At 35.5% G+C, this 16,531-nt stretch overlaps 5 protein-coding genes across 5 annotated transcripts; 1 reads left to right on the forward strand and 4 right to left on the reverse strand.

Moving 5' to 3' along the window:
- Nucleotides 1-1,306: 1,306 nt before the first annotated feature.
- AK88_02113 (uncharacterized protein) lies at nucleotides 1,307-2,222 on the forward strand (the record flags this gene model as incomplete). Its single annotated transcript, XM_012479747.1, has 4 exons — nucleotides 1,307-1,442; nucleotides 1,624-1,770; nucleotides 1,893-1,954; nucleotides 2,184-2,222. 4 exons carry the CDS (start codon nucleotides 1,307-1,309, stop codon nucleotides 2,220-2,222), a joined length of 384 nt encoding a protein of 127 aa, XP_012335170.1.
- Nucleotides 2,223-2,959: 737 nt separating this feature from the next.
- On the reverse strand, nucleotides 2,960-4,650 carry AK88_02114 (uncharacterized protein; the record flags this gene model as incomplete). The annotated part of the gene is made up of 3 exons (XM_012479748.1): nucleotides 2,960-4,086; nucleotides 4,314-4,416; nucleotides 4,621-4,650. The coding sequence occupies 3 exons, from the start codon at nucleotides 4,648-4,650 to the stop codon at nucleotides 2,960-2,962; spliced, it is 1,260 nt and encodes a 419-aa protein (XP_012335171.1).
- A 1,071-nt stretch (nucleotides 4,651-5,721) lies between these two features.
- Nucleotides 5,722-9,876, reverse strand: AK88_02115 (uncharacterized protein; the record flags this gene model as incomplete). The annotated part of the gene is made up of 1 exon (XM_012479749.1): nucleotides 5,722-9,876. The coding sequence occupies one exon, from the start codon at nucleotides 9,874-9,876 to the stop codon at nucleotides 5,722-5,724; it is 4,155 nt and encodes a 1,384-aa protein (XP_012335172.1).
- A 1,428-nt stretch (nucleotides 9,877-11,304) lies between these two features.
- On the reverse strand, nucleotides 11,305-12,834 carry AK88_02116 (uncharacterized protein; the record flags this gene model as incomplete). Its single annotated transcript, XM_012479750.1, has 5 exons — nucleotides 11,305-11,358; nucleotides 11,509-11,591; nucleotides 11,866-12,290; nucleotides 12,567-12,615; nucleotides 12,768-12,834. 5 exons carry the CDS (start codon nucleotides 12,832-12,834, stop codon nucleotides 11,305-11,307), a joined length of 678 nt encoding a protein of 225 aa, XP_012335173.1.
- A 1,631-nt stretch (nucleotides 12,835-14,465) lies between these two features.
- On the reverse strand, nucleotides 14,466-15,937 carry AK88_02117 (uncharacterized protein; the record flags this gene model as incomplete). The annotated part of the gene is made up of 6 exons (XM_012479751.1): nucleotides 14,466-14,552; nucleotides 14,731-14,793; nucleotides 14,927-14,982; nucleotides 15,144-15,413; nucleotides 15,691-15,805; nucleotides 15,905-15,937. 6 exons carry the CDS (start codon nucleotides 15,935-15,937, stop codon nucleotides 14,466-14,468), a joined length of 624 nt encoding a protein of 207 aa, XP_012335174.1.
- Between the last annotated feature and the right edge of the window lie 594 nt (nucleotides 15,938-16,531).

Consider the following 16,531-nt stretch of genomic DNA (forward strand, 5'->3'; position numbering starts at 1 on the left):
AAACAAGTTCTCACCTATAGAGTGGTGAAACGGCGCAAAAGATTATGTTCACTATGTGCGTTGATAACAGTGCGAACATAAAAACAAAAACAAAAATGCGGCTAGCGCAAATTCACTCATGTTGAAATTATGTCAGTTGCTTATTTTGCAATGTCTGCTCGTTTTTCTTTTTAGAAAAGTGTTTGGCCCTTTGCCTTTATATACGTGTGTGCGCATGGACACATCACCGATTTAAATAACACAGACACGCTATTTTGCTGATGTGAGGAAGGGGCACATAAAAAAAGAAAGAGCTATATTGAAGCACCGATAATGGTGAAGGACGGCTTTAACTTTTTCCCTTCCATGGTCATTAATTTAAAAAATTGTATACCGAAAAATTTAATGTAATTACATACCAAGAATATTTTTTCCCCATTTTGGTGTTGATTTTTTATAGACAATTTTTACACAGTTGTATTTTTTTTTTTTTTTTTTGTGCGCTGCTATAATATGTCCTTTCTAGTGACAAAATAAAGATATATATATTTTCCTATCTTATATGCAACAACAACAAAAAAAAAAAACCTTGTGAAGAATTGTGTAGCACTGAGGACAAGTTTCTTAACCATTGTGCAAAATTTTTGAATGTACAACAGGGTCACATGTGTGCTGGAAGATTTCCCCATTATCCAACTTTTAATTTAGTAGCCTCCAACTTGTTCAAAAGCATATTCACCTATTTCCGTTGCGCAATATGTATATAACATGTGTGCGAAGGTTTCATGTAAAGGTTAAATTTGTTCGCCTTTTTAAATTAACGATTTGTTTTTTTTTTTTTTCGTTTTTCTGCAACTGATGATTTCTAATAAGGCGGAAGGTTGCATATAAAAGAAAGGATTATATTTGTGAATAATACGAAACGGATAGGAATGAATTTGTGCCTAATAAAAAGTTAATTGTTAGGGTTTTCTTCCTGCTCTATTGAGGAACAAAAAAAAGAAGTATGCTCTTTCTGTTCCGCACGTGCAACAATTCCGTTTCTTCGAAGCAGTGTAAAAAATTGCATTTTTTGAATGTTCCCCTTTTGCAAGGGGGCCATAAAACGGTTCGCTTATTCTTAACCTAAATTATATAACATCTCATGCCCACTTAATTATTTCGAGTAAGATGAATGGTTAATTTTTTTTTTTCCTTCCGCAGCGCGTGTTTGCGAACAATTTGGATAGTGTTCCCACATTGTTTGCTCTTGTCAAGGTCGAAAATGACAACACGCTGCTCATTTTTTTCATTGTAAAAAGTTTTAAAAAAAATAAAAAGAGAAAACATGAGTGATGATAACGCAACTGAGGTGTTGTATGTAGGCGGAATTGATGAGACAATAGACGAAAAGAGTTTGTATGACATTTTTTCTTCCTTTGGTGATGTAAGAAATATCGAGGTACCTCTAAATTTTGTTACAAGTAAGCGAGCGGAAAACTGAAAGGGGGCGACATAGACATTTTATGTTTATCCCTTTTTAACCATTATCAAAGTTTAATGTCGCAAGTGTGTTTCACCCCCTTTTCCATTTTGACATTTTCAAAACATGCGAAGGAAAGGAGTTTTGAGCTGCTATCACAGTTTCCTTATTCTCCCCTTTAGAAAAAAACCGAGGATTCGCCTTCGTGGAGTATGTGGAAAAGGATGATGCGAAGCATGCCTTATACAACATGAATAATTTTGAATTAAATGGAAAAAGAATTTATGTCAACTATTCCAGAAATAGGAAAATGGAACAATATAAGCCGGGTACTATTGCATCTTGCCGTGGTGTACACGCCTGCGCAGCACATGTGGGTATGTAAATGCGAATGGCCATTTTTGTCTAATTCCCATATTTTCCTTTTTTTTTTCTTCTTTTTTTTTGGCAGTTTGGATAGACGACTTGTATAACCAGGAAAAGATGAAACAAATGGAGGAGGGAAATTCAAACGTAAGAATGTACATACACCGCTTTGTTTTTATTCTATGTCGCTTGTGCAATTTGTTATGTAGAGGTTTCTGTGTCAGACGTGCCTAGTACATTTCATTTTCTTTTTTTTATTTCTATTGTATAATAATGTGCAGTTTTAATATCACTGGGGGTTGTGTGTGCCCACGTACGTGCATATGATTCGCGCACACACATAGCCCATGCCACCTTATGTACATCCTCCCTGCAGCAAGTGGAAGACGTAGAAAAGGACCCCCCTGATGAATAAGAAACAGTGGTTATGCTGGATGGGCTCTATGCATTATGATGCCTTATAACCTATGGAATAAGATTTTTCTTTTTTTCATAGTGATACCATTCTACGTCATTTATATTGTATGTTCCTTTTTTTTTTTTATTTTTTTAATTTCGTGGTAAATTTGATGCCTCTGAGCGGGCACACAACATTGTCTATCGCGTGAGTAAAACATTTCAGAAAAAAAATGTTAACTCAACACAATAGGACTTTATTAAGAAGTCCTCCTTTTAAATAAAATATTTTAAGTAATCCATTCGTTTTTTATTTTATTATTTTTTTTTTTTTTTTTGCAACAATTATCGTGCGCACACACCTCCCGTGTGACCCTTTTTCAAGATGAACTCTTCATGTGGGAGAAATATTACTTACTAATAAATATAAGCACACCTATTACGTACGAATAGGCATGTTGAAGAATATATATGGAGGTACCAATTAACTTGGACAACAGAGATGATAAGGGTTATAATTAAGTTCATAAGATTACACTACATTATGAGTATATTACATTTACACACAAGTATGCTAACTTCAAAAAAAAAAAAAAAAAAAAAAATAGGGAGTGGGGGGGTTGTGCGGAATACTACATGTATTCAAAGTTACACACATGTGAAGCACTTTAACCCTACGTTTGGTATATTAGCATAAGCCCATATGACACACCCAGTGGGAACCGCGCTCAGTCGACCAGTCAATCAGTTGACCAATCAATCAGTTAACCAGTCAATGAGCATAAGATTCGGGTTTTCTATATATTCCTTTATTGCGCTTAAAAATTGCACAGCATCTCTTCCATCCAATAATCTATGGTCATAAGTTAGGGCCAAATACATGATAGGTCTAATTACAATTTGATTGTTCACCACTACGGCTCTATCTTTTATTGTGTGCATACCTAGTATAGCTGACTGCGGCATGTTTACAATAGGTGTGCTTAACATGCTACCAAAAACGCCTCCATTTGAAATGGTAAAAGTACCACCCATGAAATCTTCTAAAGACAATTTGTTGTTTCTCGCTTTGGTAGCTAATTCGGATAGAGCCTGTTCAAGTTCTGGTAATTTTTTATTTTGACAATCTCGAATAATTGGAACTGTTAATCCGTTCGGTGTGGCCACTGCTACGGATATGTCAACATAATTTCTGTACACAATTTCATCGTTGTCGATGTATGCATTTACTTGTGGCATTTTTTTTAGAGCTAACGTGGACGCATGCATAAAGAGAGACACGAACCCTAGTTTGCATCCATACTTTTTTTGAAAGATATCCTTTAACTCACTGCGTAGGGCTATCACTTTGCTCATATCGCATTCGTTAAATGTGGTTAGTAATGCGCACGTGTTTTGCGATTCTTTGAGCCTTTCAGCAATTCGTTTCCTTATTGGCAACATGCGCACTCTGGTTTCGGTTCTTTCACTAACGGATTCGTATAGCATTTTTGTGTTATTGTTTTCACTTAGTCCTCTTTTGCTTTCTTTGTGTGCGCTATTGTGGTCGTCTTCATCATTCTCTTTTTCTGTTCCAGTTTCTTCATTCGCATTCGCAGCTTTGCTTTGTGCCACATCATCTTTCTCTTCTGATATGTGAGCAGGTGCTTCCACTGAAGTGTCTATTTCGCATAGGGGCGCATCCACTAAAACGATTTCTCCCGCTTCAGCAAATATATTTGAAATCTCCCCACTGAATTGGGAATTTATGTCGACGCTTACCTTGTCCGTGTCGATAATTGTTATCGTTTCATCCACCTTAACATAATCACCCACTTTTTTCTTCCATTCACTTATAGTACCTTCCGTAATGGAATCTCCAAGCCTGGGTACCTTTATCGTCTCTGCGTGTTTAGTGTGTGAGAAAGTGCAATTAGTTACATAAGCAGGGGTAGAAAAACACACTGAGGGGCTACAAACATACATGCATGTGTGAGCACAGGACAGGGTGCAACAAGTGGACACAATGAATGCATGCCTTTTTTATTACGGTTGTGGAGTCAAATGCAGTTGGACATATGTTTTAGAAAAAGATACAGTACTACTATGTTGCATGTACATGTAGAATTACCTATGGAGAAACATCTTTTAAATTTGGCATGGCATTTCACACATTGCTTGCTCTCCAGGTTGAGGATCCTGCTAATCCCTTTTGCGTTATAAAACAAGGGTTTCTATTAGGAAAAGGAGAAAGTGGGTTGACGGGTCAGCAAACAGGGGGCATTTTTCTACGTCATCCATAAGGCACAGCGCTGTGCTTATGTTGAGACTTGCAAAAAGGGTTAAGGGACACGAGTTCACATATATAGCTATGTAAGTGTTATATATGTATAGGCACACATGTTAAGGTGAGCACATAAGTGAGCATGGAAAATTACGTTCAGTCGAAGCACAAGGTTCTGTGTCATCCTTTTATAAATTAATTTATGAATGTGTTATTTTCCTCTTGCGCAAAAAAAGTTCAAATCGAAACGGCAATTTCAGTTTTATAGCAAATGTTCAATCCAAACTGTGAACCATCTTCCTTCTCTGCATGTTCGCACGATGATTTATGTAAAGCAGGGGTGGGAAAGGCAAATGCTTCAAAATGGCTTTTATGAGTAATGTTAATGTGCTTTAAGTGCGTATTTGTTTCTATGCTGTACTGTATCAGGGAAAAAAAAAAAAAAAAAAAAAATGAGTGAGGAATTTTTAACCATCACAGTACAATTAACCTGTGTACAATTATTTCTGCACAAACTCACACAAGCGCAATACTGCACGTACGCACTGCATATTTTTGGAGCGTAGGAACGGAAAATATTGAACCGGCGAAATAAACATCATGCAGAAGCTCTCCCTTTGAATGAACTACGCATGTGCATAAAAAGCCTAAAGCTTTTTCCACATGGAGCACGAAAGTGAAAGTTACAGCGAATAAGTCAACTTACAAAAATGGTGAAAATAGCGGTTTGGGATTTGTTCAAAATGTTTCTAGTGTTACGTTACGAATGTTTACAAATGACTTGCAGAATAGGCATAAATTTATGCAACACACACAAAAAAAGAGAGAATAGCTAAGGCAGCATAAACAAAGCGCAACAATTAAAGAAAGGCAAAACTAATCACCCTGGGGTGTTACACACATTTCAACGGATGTATTCGCTACATGTGCTAACCCTGAAATTTGAAACCAAATGGAATCGAAAAAAAAAAAAAAAAAGTAACGATCAATTATTTGCTTATAGGAAAAGAAGCTATGTATTTTTCCCCAGTGTTTTTTCAACTCGTAAAGGCAAACAAATTAAAGGAGCGAATGCTTAATAATTGTTTAACTATGTACATACACATAAAAAAAAAAAACAATAATAAACAAAAATGCAATAATGCAAACACGAAAAAAAAAAAAAATGTGCACAGTTTTTATACACAAATGAGGCATTTCATCATAGATCTATGTGCTACATGCCATGTCTGATATTTCCTTGTTTTTGCTTTTTCTATTTTTTAAAAAAATTCATGAACGAATTTCTCTTGCCAAGTAAGCTAGTCGCCTCGGGACACGTATGCCCAAAAACGATGGTGGGGAAGGAAATGTCCTGTTCTACTTCTTGGAAGCCAGGTATGAAGGAAGCCACTTTTAGTGTGACCAGCCATTTGTTAAAATTAAGTGCATTAGATAGGGTAATAGTTTTCAGGTCTACGTGAGTGCTATCTAATTTACTTTTAATTTTAAAGGTTATCTTGAATTTGTTTTTATCGTATAAAACTGTGCAGTTTTTTTTGTCCAGTATAAGGTCCGGTTTTAATTTATATTTATCCTTATGTATAGTAATAACATTCTTTTTGCACAAAACAAAGGGCTTTCTTATTTTTTTTGTTTTTTTCTTATTTAATGTGTGAAAATTGAACTTTTCTATTTGCTCTTTAATGCTTGCGAAATCTCGCGCCAACGATATGGTTATATCGTATCGCTGTTCATATACGGTATCCCTTTGCATATAAATTCGTATTTTCCTTAAGTTGGGAATTATGACCAATTCTATTTTTTCCTTGTCAAAGGAAAATAAGGGCTTCTTGATTTCATTATTTAGATAAATGCATATAGAATTATTATTGACTCTGACTAAACTTTTTATTTCCAAGTTGTCAAATAAATTGATGGAGAATATGTGTTTTTTCAAATTCATGTACGAACTGCTGACACTTTCTCCTTTTATAAAGCCACCGAAACATAGGGCATTTTTCCACCTATGAAATTCTGTTTTATTTAAGCAGTCGAGAACAATTTTATCATTAGAATCTTTTGACGTTTCTTTTATGCTAATTTCTCCGTTCTGTTCATTTGCTCGTACATCACAAGAATCGGATGTAAATTTGAGTATGGGAACAGAATTCTCGTTTCCATAATCTTTATAAATTGATAATATTCCCTTCTCGATAACAACTACTTGGTTGTTTTTAATAAATTTATCCTTTTTCTCTACTTTTTCCTCCCCCGATTCAGCCTTTCCATGTGACTCTGTATTAAATGATTTGTTTCCCCTGTCTTCATCTTTTTTTGTTTCTTGTTTTTTCATTTTATCATAATCATTTTTCTGAATAACGTTAAAATTGTTCTTACTCAATTTGGATATAATATGATCGTACTTCTCCTTTTTGAGGTAGTGAAAAATGTAGGTCTCCTCATCTTTATTTTGTTCACTCTTTATAAATGTTAATTCTTGCTCGTTATCATCTCTCAATGTCTTCACATTTTCATTTTGGAATTTAAAAGAATTTTCATCGTTGAAGCTCATTTGGCCCTTTTTAAAAGGGTTGCCATTTTTGGATATGTAAAGTACATTATCTTTTATACAGAACGTATCTTCCATTTTGTCCTGCATGTTCGAATTTGCCATGATGTCATCCTTTCTATCCTCCTTGTCTTTCTCCTCGTATCGTTTTTTCTCTCCTTCCTGCTCCTGTTCCCACGCACCTTCCTTCACTTTGTGGCTCTCTGTTTCGACTGCCTTATCCATTAAGCCCATTCTGGGGATTCCCATTTTCCTGTCATCTTCGCTTTCCCTTTTCGAGTCTACTTCTCTATTACGTGGCATATCCACTTCTCTAAAGAAGTCTCTTCCTCCATCCTTGTCCCCATCTCTGTTGACACCCCGTTGGCCCGTTTTCTCCCTAGCATCATATTTCCTCTTCCCCGCGGCTAACTCTTCAGAGTCGTAAGAAGCCATGTCAGATCCGTCTACATCTTTATCCTTGTATGCATCTTTGTTGGCCGGTTCGTAAATCTGATGCGTATTTTTCCAGCTCATTTGATTTAGGATGTCCTGCAGGATACCCGTGCACCCTTTACTCTTTGGCAAAATAATATGCTGATCTTTGAAATCATTAAAATAGAGGGTGACCTTATTATTTTTATAATCCATATGATAATGTTGGCAATTAATAAAAGCCTTTTTATTGTCAACATGTGTAAGCATTAGATGATTATTTCTGGGGCTTCCTTTCATTCGTACATTACTACATAAGTAAGGTACGTTATTACCATTTTGGTCAATCCCGCTAGGAGTAATTATATTTACAGTAATTTCTGGGGAGGTCGAATTTAGTTTGTTATAATATGAAGCCCGTTCTTGTGCATCACTTACACTGTGTGTTTTGTTCTCATAATAATTTTTGTTTAGTCTTGCCGCGTAATCCCTTTTGCTTTCTTCCTCCGCGTCAAATTTGTCCATGTTATGTTTGATAAACCCTGCATACTGCAAAGCGTAGTACATTCTGAGTGACTTATCATCATTTTTTATTAAAAAATAATGCTTTTGTAAAGTGGCGTCGAATGAAATATACTCCAACATATACACCTGCTTACTATAAAACGTCTTGACATTTTTAACATTTTTATTTTTTAAAACGTATACGGGTACTTCGTCCCCTTTTTTGTTATATATAAATATTTCTTTATTTGTAATTCCTATGAATTTTTCTTTATAATTCTCAAAGTTTAATAGTGTCTTGTTATTTCCTATGTAACTTTCTTTTTTCTTTATATGGTTGATGTTGTCTTCATCTGTGTCACTTGCCGACTCATCGCTGGTGCCTCCTTTGTGATGTCCCCGTTTGGCAGAGGCGTCATGCGAATCGCTCTGTGAATCGCTGCTCGAATCGTCTTCGCTGTTGTTATGGCTACTTTTACCATCACTGTTTGCACTACCCTCGCTTTCGCTGTCCCCCTCTTCACCATCACTGTGTGTGTCTTCCTCGCTTGTGGTCTCTTCACTTGTACCTTGACTCGTGTCATCACTGATGGTGGTCGTCTTGTCCCCAGGGCTGTGCTGTGCATAGCTGTCATTGCCTTCGCTTGAGTTGTCTTCCGACCCTGATAATATGTCCATTTGTCCAACTCCCTGCTTTTCCTTTTTTTTCTTGTCCTTTTTACTTTTCTTCATTGAAAACGGAGCGTGAAGAATTATGCCATTTTTTTTCTTCTTCTTCGTCTTCTCCTTCTTTTGTTTTTTCTTCCTTTTTTTATCCTTCTTGTTCTTTCCTAAGTGCGCTTTTTTTTTTAGTGCATTATAGGAACTGGCGTCCGATAAATGACTGGAGTCTTCCGCCGACTCGCTGGTTAAGCTGAATAAATTATTTAGTGATTTATTATTATTGCACAATGATTTCTGTGCCTTGTTATTTTCAAGAAAGTGCAAAACGCTGCTGGAAAAGAAAAAATCAACTTTATTATCGCCATATTTCACATGCTGAATTTTGTTTAATGTTTCTAATATTTTGTTAAATAGATTTTTCTGTTCCTGCGACTGCATTAAATTTAATTTTAGTAAATTTTCATCATAAGTCATCCTTTTCTCCAGTTTTCCTTCAGGACTTATGTGCTTCAGTATGGTTGTCTTATTCTCCATTTGTGTTGACAGACCCGGGGGGGAATCCTCAATAGTCTTCACTTGCATATATTCATTTAGGGTTTTACTATTTCTACCTCTTATATAATCATTTTGTAAGGCTAATACGACAGGAGGTGTAAGAGCCTTTTCCTTGTTCATACAGCTAATTATTTTGTAAAGCCTCTGGATTTCATTTTTCTGTTTTTCGTTTTGTTTTTTATACAAATGTAGTTCAGTCTCAATTTGTATTAAGCACCTCTTGGTGATGTGCAATTCTTCATTATTATTTTTATAGAGATTTAAGAAATTTTCACTTTCTTTTTCATTATTTAAAAATTCTTCTTCCTTTAGTTTTGCCTCCTTCCTATTTTTACACATATCACTTCTCATCATGTTAACTGTATTTATTAGGTTTTCTTTTTCCTGTAACAACAATTCGTATTCATATTTTCTTTTTTTCAAAAGGTTGTTTAATTCCTCCAAAAGGGTGTCTCTTTTGAGCAGTTGCTTTTCCAGTACGTTGATTTTTTGAAGAAACTCATTTTCTTTACTTAGTTGCATGCTCAACATCATGTCGTTTTCTTTTTTTCTGTTTAGTTCCATCCTCAGGGTTTTATTTTCTTCGTCGTTTTTCAAGGCATTTTTTTGCAGCTCTTCGCTATTGCTTCGCAGCTCGACGAGTTTTTTCTCCAGCTCGTTGATCTTATCTCTCTGCCGGTCGATTATCACTTCTGCGTACTCGAGCACGTTCCTTTCCTCCATCGTGGCCGTTGCTGCTGCTGATGCTATTTACGTCTTTTAAATGCCCCACGGACTTTCTTGCGTAATGGAAGATACCCTTCCTTTTCTCTTTTAATTCATCGGACGGCTCGCTATCCCCCACGGAAAAGCGCTAACAAATGCATCGTTCTTGGTGGATGTCCTTATAAATGTGTCTTTTTAAAAAAAAAGTAATTGCTTCGAAATGGCCTTATATCCAGGGCTTAAAAGACAGTAATAAAAAAATAAAAAAATAAAAAAGAACGAAATGGCTTCACTTTTATGCGATACACACGTCTCAGGGGAATTGGTTGGAAATATACAGATAAGATGGCGACAGAAAGAGATGTCTGACAATAGTCTTATAACCACGAAGTTGTTCTTTTACCAACACTTTACAAACGGTTAATAAAAATTACAAAAAAAAAAAAAAAAATTACATTCGTAATATAAACAAAAATTGTAAATTTAGCAGGTACTAAACAAAATCGTATTTTGGTCTTTACAACTTTTTAAAAAAAATAGTCCATTGCAACAATGTTCAAAAAGTTTGTAAAAGAGGGAAAAAAAAGGAATTAAGTGGAAAATAAAAATGCGCGCGAAGATGAGCAGAATGAACTACACATATAAATACACAGACGCGTGTTATGAAAACGTATTGTTGCGCATTTGTGCAATTTCCCATACTTGCTGGGAATACTTTTTTGTGTGTTCCTTGTTGCTAAGCATTGGGAAAATAAGTAAAATAAGAAAAATACAAGTACGAAAACAATATATATACATTTATGTACGCATGCATATGTATACACACAAATACAGTGAAAAGAGAAAAAAAAAAAAAAAACAAGAAGAAGCGCCCAGTCAGTGTTTCATTTGCATAACGAGTAGTTTACCCCTTATGTGCAACCTGGACGGCATTTAAATAAACCAACAATTAGCAGTTGCATGAAGACAGGGTCATGCGACGGTTTAAAAGTATTCCCTTCGGAGATACGGGGATTCTGTCAGCCTGTCCAAAAGTTATTATGTTGGAAGCAGACGAATGATATTCGAAAAAAAAAATGTCGAAAAAGGTATACACAAACTACGCATACATATGCGTATGCACACTGTTTTTGTTTTTACACCAACACTATTTATTCACGTTTTTTTAATTTTAGTTTTCCCTTATATGAAATGTTGACAACATATGATGGAACAATTTTAAGTAAAAAAAAAAAAAAAAAAAAAAATACATTAAAACATTTAAATTAATAATACTGTATTTATATGGTGGCTAAAAATTATTACGTGAAAAATGTTTCATAATAAAAGAAAAAGGTTTATCACAATAACAAATGTAAAAAAAAAAAAAAATAAAATAAATTACTGACTACAATGGTTTTTGGGTGAATTTAAAAAAAAAAGAAAAGGGGGGAATTCGCACACGCTTTAACAACACTTGGATTTTTTCTTTGAATCATTCTCGTCATTATCGTCGTCCACCTGGAAGTTGTAAAACAAAGAATGAGAAAATGAGAAAATGAAAAAAATGCATTTGAAACGTCTCTCATGTAGAAGACTCAAAAGTTACACCCAAATGTGTATCGTCCTATTCGTTTCTCTCGTATTTTCTTTTATTTTCTCCTTTTTAACATTTATTTTTTTCCCGCGAGGTTGGATGGACATGCTGTCTTCATTTTTTGTCCCTTGTTTTTTCTGTCGCACGTTATAAATTTCTATAGGGTAAGAAATGGGGAAACACGCACATGAATATATAAGCGTCTGCATTTTAATTTAAGATATCCATAGGGAACCTACGACACGACAATCGTTGTTCTGTTACATATGATTCAATTTTCTCTTCACACGTATACGTGTTGCCGGCGTGTGAGTGTAAATATAAACGTATATCCATATGTATTTTGCACCCTGTGAAGTGCCGTTCTACTATTAATAAGCACATTATATAAACGCTGCCACCCATGTGTGTGCGTGGGTGTACACACTTACCATTCAGTAACTGGTGAAATGCTAGTTCCACGTTGGTGGCTTCCAGAGCAGAGGTCTCTATGAAGGCCAATTTTTCTTTCTTTGCAAACTGAGTTGCTTCATTATCGTTTATTACACGTAAATGTTTTAAGTCACTTTTGTTACCAACCAGCAGGATAACAATGTTAGAATCAGCATTATCTCGTAACTCCTTCAGCCACTTTTCAATATTTTCGAATGAGTTTTTTTTTGTTATGTCGTACACAAGCAAGGCCCCAACTGCCCCTCGATAATACGCTGAGGTGATGGCTCTATATCTCTCCTGCCCAGCTGTGTCCCATATCTGTGCTTTTATTATTTTATTATTTTTTAACTGAATGCTTTTTGTCGCGAATTCTACACCTATGGTGCTTTTACTTTCTAGGTTAAATTCATCTCTCGTGAATCTGCAAGGAGGAATGGAAGGGGTAAAAGAAATGAGCAAGTCGAGTCATTATTGTGACAATTGTTCATGGTAGTGTTGCGTCTCAACACCGGTACTTGCATTTTACACAGCTGCTCCCTGTCCGCTGTCGTAAACGTTGAAATTATCAAAGAGTTGTTCTTCGAAGGCGTATGGAGGCTTTTTAAAAAACGCAGAGGTGTGTAATTGATCACACGCATATGTCATGTATCCATCCGCCTGCACCTCTCGTGTAACGCCTTTTCGTGCACAAGCATACCTGGAGAGTAAGTTTGATTTCCCCACGCCGGAATCTCCTATAAGAACAACTAGGTAAAAAGGAAAAAAAAAAAAAACAATGTAGCTAACAATTCGGCATATACTCAACATAGAGTGCTTTGCTCAAATGTCTGGGGGCATTCCGCGGAATATATATACATCAACTTCTACACACACAAATGTGTAAAGAGACAATGCGCACGTATAGTTCCATGTATGCACGTTTTACTTTTAAACAGATAGTCGTAGTAATCTTCCTTCATTGACATTTTTACAAAATAGTTTCGTCTTAAATCGAATAGGCTTGAGCGTCTATACAAAAGTGCGGGATCACTTGTTGTATGTATTTGTGTGTTTATGACATGTGCGCATATATTTTTCGCATGTCCATATGTGTCATTATGCTGGAAATCAAATCCAAAAAAGATAAAATAAATGAAACATTCCTTCAGAGGAGTCTTTTTTTTTTTTTTTTTGGGGGGGTGGGTGAGTAGGCAGTACTTTGTGCTGTTTGCAGTGTTCTATGATTTGTGATAAGGAGGGACTCTATGTTCAGTTCACAGTGTAGATATTCATAATATAAGTTTATAAATGGTACAAAGTGTAAAACAACGAATTCGGCGTGGGTTATAAAATTGGAGATTTACAAATCAATTTGATGGATTTGTTTGTTCTCATATTTTTGACATTGTAAAAAAAGGGGGAAAAAAAAAATACATAGCTTTACTTTTTACGTGTTAATTGTGACTTTTCTTCTATTTATATGATTCTCCCGAACAAACCATGTAAATAATGCAAATTTTCACATAAACGGGATATGCATGATGGTGAAGTGCTATGTAAAAAATATAGTTCACCGCGGTGTAAAGATGGATCGACGGATGGATGTACACGCAATCGCATATAGAAGTTTATGTCAATGTATATATATGCGCGTTCAACCGAGTACATATGTTGAAAACAATTTGTTCGAATTTTACAAGCACCAAAGCACAAATGTACATACGCACATAAATGCGCTTTAGGTATATATGGTATGGCGTATGTACATTTGAATGATTAAACAGTTAACCTTTCCATATAATGTTCGTGCATTAATTTGTGGCAAATGTAACCATATGTGCGAAAGTTCATGTACCGCAACTTCATACATTTATATGTATAAACGGCTGTATTTGGTATGATAGATTTGTAGGAGTACGTTAAGTTTTTACGTAAGCGCATTTGCACTTTATTTTACATGATATATATATGCAATTCAATTCAATGAATTTCCGTTTTAGGAAACAAAGTGATGTTTCAAATGAAGAGCAGAGCTGCAAATATTTTTCAGTTTTCACGGAGAAATTAGAAATTAAATTTGAATGTGTTTTTTTTTTTTCAAAATTGTCTCGCTGTTTTAATTACCAAAACTGCACACAGTTACAATTCAGCAGTTTTCACATTTTTACGCAAATAAAAAATGTACGCAAAAAAAAAAAAAAAAAAATGGTTACACAAAACATTTCAAATTGAGATAATTTAAACAAAAAAATGCCATTTATGTGTAAGTGTAGGTGTACCAGTGTGTTGAACGCATATACACAGGGGTCCATTTACATATATGTGAACACGTGGGTACAAGATGTGTGTGAATACAAAGGAGGGAAATTCTTTCACAAGCACTTGTTTCATTTTTTTTTCAAATGAATTCAAAGGACAGTTGCGAAAATTTTAAAAACAAAAAATTGACAAATAAGAGGGGGTGGTGGCGGAAATGTAAATGCATCCGTTGATGTTTTCTTTATCTATGTTCCCGCCATCGAAGGTGTGCGTCTACGTACATGTACAAATGTATACATGTGGAAGCGTATATACATACGTGCTTCCACAGGTACGTCCATGTGATGCGGAGGAATGTTCACTTTTTCATAATTTCCTTCATCATTTTCTGCTGATCCCGAATTTTCTCTATGTTGTTTTCCATTTTTTCGTTCACATGCCCTAGCTGCAAATGTTAAAAAAAAAAAAAAAAAAAAAACGTGTAGGTTTCTTCACATGTATATTCTTTAGCAAAATTGAGAACAAATAAATTTTTTGGTATGATGAAACTCCCCTTTTGTCTTAAGTGGCAAAAGAAATACAAATACAGGGGTGCATCGATATGTAAGAACATTTCTGTCTACCATTCTGTTCTGCTCGTTTATTGTGTTCCCCATGACCACGGCCCTCGTGTGCAATTCGTCCAGCTAATTATAAAAGTGATGGAAAAAAAAAAAAAAAAGAGGAAAAAATTGCAAAATGGGTGAAGAGACAAATAAAAAATAGAAAAAGATAAGTAGAACATCACGTCTGTATGTTCAACGCGGGCATAGTTCATACCATGGAAGACAGGGTAGTCAAGTCGCTTTCGTATTTTTCGTCGAATGTGCCTATCCCTTCAAAAAAAAAAAAAAAAAAAAAAAAAAAGAGGGAACACCATGTTGTGTAGAGATCTTCCTTTCAGGTATGAAAATAAGCATATAAACGAATGCATTGAATGTGTACATAGTGGGTGAGTGGTCAAATATACGAGCGCGTGGACTATTTTTATGTGTACCTGTGGATGTCCTTTGTATATTCAGAGCATCTCTACACAACTTGGCGTCATTCTTTGCGTATTTATGATTATAATTATGACTTGTTTTCTTCTTCGTGCTATTATTCAGCTGATTATTTACGGTTTTATTTTCGCTACTGTTAAACGGTTCGAACCCTAGGAATGAGTTTATGTTTTTCCACCAGTATTTTATTCCTTCCAAGTGGTACTGACTTTGATTCAGGTTTTCCTCAATATTTTCAGTCTCCTTATTGATATGTTTTATTTGTTCTGCAAGGGGGGATACATAAAAATGGAAGCATGCAAATAGGTAGTGTGGAAATTTTCCTTCTGTTCGTTGTGCACAGTGCACATACATAAGGTGCAGTGTTATCATTTTCGTTCTCCCATCTCTTCGTGCGTTATCTTTTTAATTATTTAAAATTTTCCCCTTCTATCATATTTCTCATTTGTCCACAAATTCTGCTTAATGAAATGAACCCGATAGCTCATATTGACACTACAAATCAGTTGGGCCACCGGCGAAAGCAACTCGCCGCTCCTTTACCTGTCTGATGTTCTAACTCCTGTTCCGCTTTTTTCGAAATTTCGGTAACTTCACTAGCTGACCTCAATATTTCATTCAAGCTTTCTTCGCATTTTTTTTCAATCTCACTTATTTTCTGTGACGAGTGTGTGGGGAGTGAACGGGCAGAAGTTCAGTTAACATGGGTTAATATATATATGTATAGGGCAGCGCGAACACGTTAGTATAACCACACATTGGCAACCTTGCCTTGTGCAAAGCAGCTCATCATGTATATCCTAAACGTATCACTACGCTATTTTATATATGGAAGCGAAACAAAATATCTCAAAATTAGTTCGCATGGGACACATAAAATTAACAAAGACGCGCATATGCTGCCTTAGCAAAGGAGTGAGCACTTGGCATGTGTAAATGCTCATGGAACATGCTCAGTTATTGTTGTGTCCACATGGACAGAATGCATTTGCTTATGCTTCACGCTTTTTTAAAATTAACATTTCTTTGGGAGTAGGCAGATCTTCTTTGACTCATTTTTATGATTGTTAAGACTTGGGTTCCTTCATTTAGTTGCTGTTCATTCAGATTTGCTACCGTGAAGGGGCCTTTACACTTTTGTGCCAGGATATACAAGTTAAGGATGGGAAAGGAAAAAAAAATGGGTCACAAAAAAAAAAAAAAAAAAAAAGGAAAAAAATGGGGAAAGCGCAACGAATGCATCGGACGAAGGGCATACAAAAATGGCTAGCACAAAAAAGTATGCTTTTTTTATGTATGTAATTCCAACATAAAATGCTTTCTTTTTTGCAGAAACGAGCTCGGCAGAAGGCTAAAATGTTGCAAACCCAACGGGTTTTAATGC

This window comes from Plasmodium fragile (genome assembly GCF_000956335.1).
Source record: "Plasmodium fragile strain nilgiri unplaced genomic scaffold supercont1.20, whole genome shotgun sequence".
NCBI lineage: Eukaryota > Apicomplexa > Aconoidasida > Haemosporida > Plasmodiidae > Plasmodium > Plasmodium fragile.